General features: G+C 36.0%; 1 protein-coding gene, 1 non-coding gene and 1 pseudogene across 2 annotated transcripts; 2 read left to right on the top strand and 1 right to left on the bottom strand.

Moving 5' to 3' along the window:
• Positions 1 to 240: 240 nt before the first annotated feature.
• Positions 241 to 3266, top strand: LOC107827267 (ethylene receptor 2-like; annotated as a pseudogene).
• Positions 2694 to 3167, top strand: LOC107827268 (protein EIN4-like). Its single transcript, XM_016654361.2, has one exon. The coding sequence runs from the start codon at positions 2694 to 2696 to the stop codon at positions 3165 to 3167; it is 474 nt and encodes a 157-aa protein (XP_016509847.2).
• A 1659-nt stretch (positions 3267 to 4925) lies between the features above and the next one.
• On the bottom strand, positions 4926 to 5118 carry LOC142162529 (U2 spliceosomal RNA). The gene has a single exon (XR_012693779.1). It is a non-coding gene; the product is annotated as a U2 spliceosomal RNA (small nuclear RNA).
• Between the last annotated feature and the right edge of the window lie 4536 nt (positions 5119 to 9654).

A 9654-nucleotide genomic window follows, 5' to 3' on the forward strand; every position in this document is an offset into this window, starting at 1 on the left:
AAACTACTTCTCTTACGTTAAGGGGATTCAAAAATTCATATATATACCACAAATTTGTTTTTGCCCTATTTGTATAGTACAATTTTCCAACCGAGCGGATTCAATTGAACCCCTTCCTTGTATGTGGCTCCGCCACTGCGTTATAGGCTCTGGTTTTGGAAATTAACACAACATATGGTAATCGAAAATGGATGTTGGTGCATGCATTTGTATATACATCTATGAGATTTTATATTGTCATTTAAAGCCTTTTTAAAAGGACAACCCGATGCACTAAACTCTCTCTATGCATGCAGTGGCGGAGCCACATTGAAGCAAGGGGTGTTAAGCGATGCCCCTTCGCCAAAAAATTACGCTATTTTGCTAGATAAATTTTTTATTTTATGCATATTTACTATACGTTGACTTCTCTTGACTTTTCGATGTATCTAATTATTTTTATCTTGACACCCATAGATGAAAATTCTGGATCCGCCACTGTATGCGCGAGGTCCGGAAAAGGGCCGGATCACAAGAGTTTATTGTATGCAGTCTTACCCACGGTAAGAGGTTGTTTCCACGTGTCGAACCCGTGACCTCCTGGTCACATGGCAGCAACTTTATCAGTTACGCCAAGGCTTCCCTGTTTAAAGCTTTTCTATTTCTTTAATTTGTGTGTTTGCTATGTACTTGGACGTGTTGTTGAACAAGATCGAATTGAATCTTGACAAGTCTGTCTTTGAATGTATGGTTGGATTTGTTAGGTCTCTGATTGCACATTAAGCAGCATTTGGTGCTGAAAAGAACAATTCCAGTAAATGAACAGAAGACTTGGTCTTTCAGTTGACATGTTAAAGGCAGTGGCATCTGGATTGTTGATCTTAGCGTTGCTTGTTTTCGGATCGAAAGCTGATAATGGCTTTACTGAATGTTATTGTGATGGTGATGAGAGATATTGGAGTATGGACAGGATTTTATGGTACCAGAAAATGAGTGATATCTGTATTGCAGTAACTTATTTTTCAATCCCAATTGAGATAATTTACTTTGTCAGCTGTTGTAACTTTCCCTTCAAATGGTTGCTTTTTCAAATGGGAGCATTCATTACATTCTGTGGATTAACTCATTTTCTCAATTTCTTGGCTTCCAGTCGCCATCCCACATTTCAGCTTCAGCTTGCCATTCTTGTTTCCAAAATCTTCACTGTCGCGGTTTCGTGGATGACTGTTTTTACCCTTGCCAAAATCATCCCTTTGCTGCTTAAAGTTAAGGGAAGAGAGTTTATGTTGCGAAAGAAGGCTTCGGATCTTTACCGAGAAGTTGGAATAATAAAGAAGAAAACGGAAGCTGGAATGCATGTTCGGATGCTTACACAAGAGATCCGAAAGTCACTTGATCGTCATACAATACTATATACAACTCTGGTTGAGCTATCGAAGATATTGGATTTGCAGAATTGTGCTATTTGGATGCCTAATATGAACAAAACTGAGATAAACCTGACTCATGAGCTTACGACGAGGAACTTTTCCTGTATGCCTATCCCAACCAGTGATTCAGATGTAAAAGAGATAAAGCGGAGTGATGGTGTAAAGATACTTGACGCAGACTCTCCACTCGCTGTTGCAAGTAGTGGAGGGAGTTGTGAGCCGGGAGAAGTGGCTGCAATTAGGATGCCACTGCTGAGGTTGTCGAATTTCAAAGGTGGAACTCCTGAGATTGTCCCGCCATGTTACCCAATCCTGGTTTTAGTTCTTCCTAGTGGAAAAGGTAGATCTTGGAGTAACCAAGAAATCGAGATAGTTAGGGGTGTAGCCGATCAGGTTGCCGTGGCTCTGTCTCATGCTGCGGTTCTTGAAGAATCTCAACAGATAAGAGACGTATTGATCGAACAGAATCAAGCTCTGCACCAAGCGAAACAGGACGCTCTTAGTGCAAGTCAAGCAAGGAATGCATTTCAGAGTGTTATGAGCCACGGGCTGAGAAGACCTATGCATTCAATTTCAGGTCTACTCTCCATGTTACAGGATGATGGCAAGTTAAGTAAAGAGCAACAGCTTCTTGTCGATACGATGGTTAAAACCAGCAAAGTCGTCACAACCCTAACGGATGAGGTGATGGATACTTCAGAAAAGGGCGGGTTGAGATTCCCGTTGTAGATGAGGCATTTTCAGCTACATTCCTTCATAAGAGAAGCTGCTTGTCTTGCCAAGTGTTTGTGTACTCTTAGGGGTTATATTACTGGCATTGAGGTTGACAGATCTTTACCTAATCATGTTATGGGTGATGAAAGAAGAGTGCTTCAAGTTATACTTCATATGGTTGGAACTCTTTTGAAGGGCAGCGATGGCGGGTATCTCACCTTCAGAGTTCTCCCGGAAAGTGGAAACGAGTTAAGTTGGAAAACAAGGAGATCAAATGATGATATCTATATCAGGTTTGAAATTTGCACAAGCATTAAACGATCTCAGCCCGAGGGCATAACATCCTCATTACCACATTGTACGCAAAGATACCGCAGTGACGAGGTTGAGGAGACCTTGAGCTTCAGTGTTTGTAGAAAGCTGGTTCAGGTATGGATCACACTATCATAAATAGCTTTTGTTGTCTTGTTTTTCGCTTTGCATTAACTTGATTTTGGTATGTAAAATGAAAAGCAGATGATGCAAGGAGACATCTGGATAGTCCCAAATTGCGAAGGTTTTGATAAAAGCATGGCTGTTGTTCTTGGCTTTCAAATTCTTCCATCTAGTACAATAGTCAAGCCCGAGCCTGATCACTCGCATTCTGTTATCCACGGTGTCAAAGTTCTATTAGCCGACTCTGATGATGTGAATAGAGGAGTAACGAGGAAGATGCTCGAGAAATTGGGATGCAACGTTGCTGTAGTTTCATCTGGATACGACTGCCTTGGTGCTCTTGGCACCGATGTGTCCTCGTTTCGAATTGTCCTGTTGGATCTTCGCTTGCCTGATTTGGATGGCATTGAAGTTACCATGAGAATTCAAACGTTTCGAAACAGTAGCTGGCCGTTGATTATTGGTTTAGCTGCAACTGCTGATGAAGATGTAAGTGGAAGATGTCTGCAGATTGGAATGAATGGAATTATATGTAAACTAGTGCTCTTACCAGGACTTGCTCATAAGCTTCAGAAAGTCCTGCTCCAGGCAAGCAGAATCATTTCGTAATGGTTAAAATTGTTAATGAAGTATCTCATTCTCTTTTTTAAACAAAAAAATGTACTCAGTTAAAAGTCAAAACTTTCTTTAGCTCTTCTTTTCACATAATTTTTAAGCTCTATAGCTTTTAGCTGAAGCATGCTAGCATCTGCTCATTCAGTTTATATTGAAACTTGACAATTTGGTACATCTAAGTTGTGTGGATTCCTCAAAATGTCGGATCCTTCAAAAATATTCTGCTTTTGGACAATTCGACACGCACCCAGCAACTTTTTCGAAAAGTCCAGGCAACATAATAACTAACATATTCGTATAGAGGAAGTATAATGTTAAGAGTTAACTTGTAGTCCGGTGCATTAAACTCCCGTTTTGCGCGGGGTGGGGAAAAGCCGGACCACAAGGGTCTATTGTACGCAATCTTACCCTGCATTTCTGCAAGAGACTGCTTCCACTGGTCGAACTCGTGACCTCCTAGTCATATGGCAGCAACTTTACCAGTTAGGTCAAGGCTCCCCTTCTTAATAGATAACTTGTGAATTGCTATATTTCAGTTTGTTCCAACACAAAGTATCCTAAGGCAGAGCAGTGAGCAGATAGCATTCAATATTCCAGTAAGCCACAGATTCCTTCATCAGAGCTAAGCTTCAGATAACTTATATTTTCTGCAGACAGTTTATGTTGTTTATTTGAAAGGAAAAAGGTGTCTCCATGTGACCTATAAATTACGGGTTCGAGCCGTGTAATCAGCCACTGATGTCTGTATCAGGATCGGTTGCATGCCTACATCACATCCCGAGGTTGTAATCCTTCTTCAGACCCTGGTGGTTGGGAGGGGGAGAGGAGGGGAGGTGGGGCAGAAAAAAAAAAGAAAATTGAAAATACAAAAAAAAAAAAAAAAATTGAGGGGGGAAGGGTTGGTGGTGCAGAAAAAAAAAACAAAAAAACTAAAAGTTCAAACAAAAAAAAGTAAAAAAATTCTTTTTGAAGGAAGGGGGGTTTTGCGCGAGGGGACAGGGTGGGTGGATGGTGCAGAAAAACAAAAGAATATAAAATTAAAAATACAAAAGAAAAAAGTAAAATTGGGGCAACTAAATAAATTTCTATATAAGTTGGGTTGAGATACCTTTTGTTTTGGGTGAGTTTCATGGGTTGTATTTTGGCTGCTTAATGGGTCAGAATGGGCTATAAAATATAATGGGTTAACTTGGGCTCAAATTAGCCCATGAGCTAAAATGTTTGTAACTCAACCCTTAATCTCTAGGCGAGTTAGGCGGGTTAGATGGATTTGGGCTCAAATTGCCACCCCTACACACAATATAACTTTCCGACGAATATTGAATCCCTCCAAAGTAATTCTGACCGTGGAGGTTGAAGCCTATAATTAAGCTTCGAAAGATGCATTAGAAAAGCTTAGAATCAATAAATTTTTAGGGGTCGTTTGGTAGGGTGTATTAGAATAATATATATATATATATGTATGTATGTATAATTGTGTATAATTAATGTATACCGACTAAAAAGAATAAATATTAAATATGGCCGGTTATTTGTGTAACAATCCGGTTATCTTAGAAATTTTAGAATGCTAGGACTTGTCAATATGAATCCGGCAAACCAGCGGAAGGAAAAATCAAATCACTCATTAATATCAATCAACTTTTAATTTGCATCAATCCCTAATTATCAAGCATGCCTATGATTTACCAAAAGAAAAAGGAAGAAGCAACACAGACAAATTTAGGGTTTGAATTTTATGGATTTTTTTTTGTGGGGTGCCCAGGCCCTTGCAGTAGTGTAACGTTTGGGCGACACTTGAGAGCCCAGATAGCAAGCTATCTTAGTGGACTCTCCCTTAAAAAATTAAGTAAATATCGTATGAGTTAATGACTCACATATTAGATATTAAACTGATAAGAACAGGTACTACACTTGATCTTAGCCAAAAGTCCGAGAAAGGCATAATTTTATGGATTTGAATTCGAAATTCTACGATATTCCATTTGATTTACGGGGTTCTAAATCTATTATATATGTATTTGTTTAATAAATTTCTTAATATATATTACCAAAATATTGAGTGAGATGAACTCATAACAAATACAATATATCCTCTCTTAGAACAAATAGAGAAAACTTAACCAGTAGTTGGCAGTGGACTATATGAGTTAAGGGGTGGGCATAAAATCCGAAAAATCGAAAAATCGGTATCGGTTTTTCGATACTAATTCGGTATGAATTTTTTGGTATTTCGATATTTCAGTATGGTCTTCGATATTGAACTTTTAATACTTCGGTATACCGAAATATCGAAATATTTTAGTGAATCTTACAGAAATGTCCCAAAAAAGTCTCCGCTTACCAATTTCTAACCATTAATCATACACTTACAAAAACTAGCCAAACACATATAAAAATTTAAAACACAAATAAATAAAGTTATTTCTCTCCAAGAATCACACACAAATATCTTCTTCCATATTTTTAAGTGTGATTAGCAACATTAGATGCAAGACGGAAATGAAATTTCGTGAATGAGGTAGCAAATAAGGTGATGAAATACATACATACATACATACATACATACATACATACATACATATATATAATTAATTTTGGATGACTTCGATAGATAATTTTGGATAGTTCAACATCAAAATTTTCGCTTAATCATGTTACGTACGTAAATTAATGTGATTCACATAAATATGGATTTTACCAATTCTCGTCAAACACACCAACCTTGTCCATAATTAGTACATAAGCCCACAGGTTTTCTTATATACACTCCACCAGCTGGTTGGATTATGACAAACAGCTTTAGAACTTCGTCTTTCAATCATAACACGTCTTAGTTACTAGTTCGCATTTTTGTATAGAAATATATATATATATATATATATATATATATATATATATATATATATATATATATATATATAAAAGATCTAAATAAAAAATAAACAAACATTAGCAATAATAAGGTATTTAGACATCAGGGCAGCCCTTCCATAAAGCAAGTAAAACAACTTTTTGTGGGGGCCTCATTTTTTATTAAACCTAATAGACTATACATAAGTTTAAAAACAGGTTATGTGAAGTGAAAAAATTTGATTTCTTTCTTTAACAAGCATAAAGAAGAAGGATATGCAACTGCTATGATTTCTGCTAGGGGTGTACATAGTCCGGGTTGGTTCGGATTTTACAATTATCAAACCAAATCAATTATGTCGGGTTATTACATCTAAAGACCAAACCAAACCAATACAACTCGGGTTTTTCAATCTCAATTTTTCTCGGGTTTTCGGGTTTTTCGGGGTTTTTTTTTCGGTAAAATCTTCGTAGAACAAAACATATAATGTATGCTCAAAATATTTCTTTAATCCTAGTAAGATACAACTATATAAAGTATTTTCCAAGAAAATAATACAAAATATGAGATGTGTCATGACATTATCCTAAAATATTCAACAATAAAGACAATAAAATTATGTAATATAAATATTTCTAATTAAAAAGCCATAATATAAATAAACATAATTTAAAAGTACTAAGACATGCTAAAATAAATAGACTAATAAGGGAGTATTAATTACATAAATAAACGCTAAAGAAAAATAAAAATAGGTTATGCATTTTTATTTAAATTATTGCAAAACAAAAAATAGATATTCAATACATTCTCGTTCGTAATATTGAATTGAATGTCTTTTGTTAGCATTAATATTGATTTGATTTTGGTTTGGGTTTTTGTTAGCATTATTTAACTTACTAATATTAATGGCTATAAAACTTATTGGAGCATTCAAAAGTTCTAAGTCCAACCTTGAAATAATACCTTAAAATATAAAATTATGAAAATTTTTAAGAAATATTTATAAATTACATCACCATAAGTATATTTATATATTAAATATATCTAAAATTTCTATATATGTAATGTCGGGTTGGTTTGGTTTCGATTTGACTTTCTTTAGTTAAAACCAAATCAAACCAATTATGGTTGGGTTTTTTTTTCCAACACCAAACCAAATCAAACCAAACCATAGTCGGGTTTTTTTCTCGGTTTGACTCGAATTATCGGGTTGGTGCGGTTTGTCGGTTTCCTTTGTTACACCCCTAATTTTTGCTATGAAAATTGCACTTGAAATGAATATCGAACCGGAATTTCATAAGAAAAGTGTAATATATAGGAAGTAACAATTTGATGAGAATGTTAATAATAAAATCTCAAATCTTCGAAGAGTCCTTTGGAGTTGATTACTTTATACATAGTAGGCAAGGCTATTTTTTCACTTCAAAATAGATTTGAACAATTCGAAGCATATGAAAATATTTTTGGTTTTCTATTTAGCGATAAAAATTAACATCACTAGATGATGAAAATTTGAAAAAAAAATATTGTCTTAATCTTGAATGTTCCTTAAATCATAATGATCAGTTCAATATTGATGGTTTAGACTTATTTTTGGAATTAAAAGTATTAGGGAAAATAGTACAATTAGACTTATTTCCTATGCATGTATTGCTTATGGAATAATGTTAATAACTCATGTTACCATCGCTTCAGCGGAAAGAAGTTTTCAAACTTAAAATGATAAAATCTTATCTAAGATCAACAATGTTTCAAGAAAGGTTAAATGGATTAGTTATATTATCAATTAAGAAAGACTTATTAGGAGTTATTGACTATAAGAAAATTATTAATAACTTTGTATCTAAGAAACGCTAGAAAAATAGATTTCAAATAAATAAATAATTTTTTTTTGAAAAAGTTAAGGCCTCTCATATAGTTTGGCTTTAGGCCACAAAACCCGTCGGGCAGCCTCTGGCTCCACATGTCACAACCCGAATTTTCCACCCTCGGGAGTCGCGATGGCGCCTACTCATGAAAGCTAGGTAAGCCGAGTGTTATAGATTTTATTACCCTTTTTCGTTAACCGTTTAACAATTACAAATTAATATATGATCAACAACGGCATAATAATAATAATAGAAAAGAAATGCAGAAGACGAAATCCAATAATTTAACTTAATACAAATACGATTCCATAGAAATAATCCACCCAGAACTGGTGTCACAGTCTCACGGACTATCTAAGAATACTACAAATAAGGTCTGAACAAAGAAAACACATGTCTGTCTCTGAAATAGAAAAGAACAAAAAGAAATAAGATAGGAAGGGGACCGCCAAGGCCTGCGGACGCCTGCAGGACTATCTCGGGTCTTCGATGGACTGAAGGCAGCAACCCCTAGCTAAGGTCCGTATGCTCCAGTACTGGGATCTGCACAAAAGAGTGCAGAGTGTAGTATCAGTACAACCGGCCCCATGTACTGAGTAAGTGTCGAGCCTAACCTCGGCGAAGTAGTCACGAGGCTAGGACACAACAAACAACATAACCTGCAATTAACAGTATCTAGCAGAATAACAGTAATAGAAGCAATTCAAAAGTAACGGGGAGGGATAACATGCTATGGGGGAATACCAACATAAAGAATCACAGTAATAATGGAATGAAACAATTAAAGCACTTGAACCGATAACAACAAGAAATCATAACAAACTGGCAATAAGTGCACGGCATCACCCTTCGTGCTTTTACTCTCAATCCTTGTCATGCAATCAATAATAAAAATGTGCATGGCATCACCCTTCATGCTTTATCTCTCTTCCTCACCATATAAATATTAGAAATGTGCACGACATCACCCTTCGTGCTTTATCTCTCTTCCTCACCATATGCATCAATATCAATGTAAATGTGCACGACATCACCCTTCGTGCTTTATCACTCTTTCCTCACCCAAACAATGGCAACCACAACATCACGGCAAGGGAATCAACAATAAGAATAGATACATCCCGGCAAAAGAATCAACAATAAGAATAAAATACGTCTCGGCAAGGGAATCAGCTATAACCAAACTTGTACCAACAATTAACTTCACAAATGAATCTTAACTGGAGCCAATACTCAACAATAAAGAAATACCAATAAGATAAATCATAAGTCTTGTTCAACATGGATAATCAACAATTTAGGCATTTGTAGTACTTACTAAGAAACACAATGATCACAATTTAAGACTCACGGGCATGCTTGACACAAACGTATAGATACTCGTCACCACACCTATATGTCATACGCTACACTAGCACATAGCAAATAAGGCATAACACCTATTCCCTCAAGCTAAGATTAGACCAATCACTTACCTCGATTCCACGGCCACGAATCAAGCCACAACTATCGCTTTCCCCTTTGATTCCACCTCCAATTCAATTATATCTAACCCAAATTAATTTAACAACATCAATAAATGCTAAAGAATTCAACTCCAATGTTAAATTATATGTTTTTTTATCATTTTCCCCAAAAAGTCAAAAATCGACCCTAAGCTCGCTTGGTTAAAACTCGAGGTTCGGACCAAAACTTGATCACCCATTTCCCCACGAGCTCGAATATGCAGTTAGTTTCGGAATCCGGCCCCAAAATG

This window comes from Nicotiana tabacum, chromosome 7, assembly GCF_000715075.1.
Source record: "Nicotiana tabacum cultivar K326 chromosome 7, ASM71507v2, whole genome shotgun sequence".
NCBI classification, from domain to species: Eukaryota; Viridiplantae; Streptophyta; class Magnoliopsida; order Solanales; family Solanaceae; genus Nicotiana; species Nicotiana tabacum.

Coding starts and splice junctions, on each gene's coding strand:
- LOC107827268 (XM_016654361.2), top strand. CDS start 2,694: ATGGCTGTTGTTCTTGGCTTTCAAATTCTTCCATCTAGTACAATAGTC.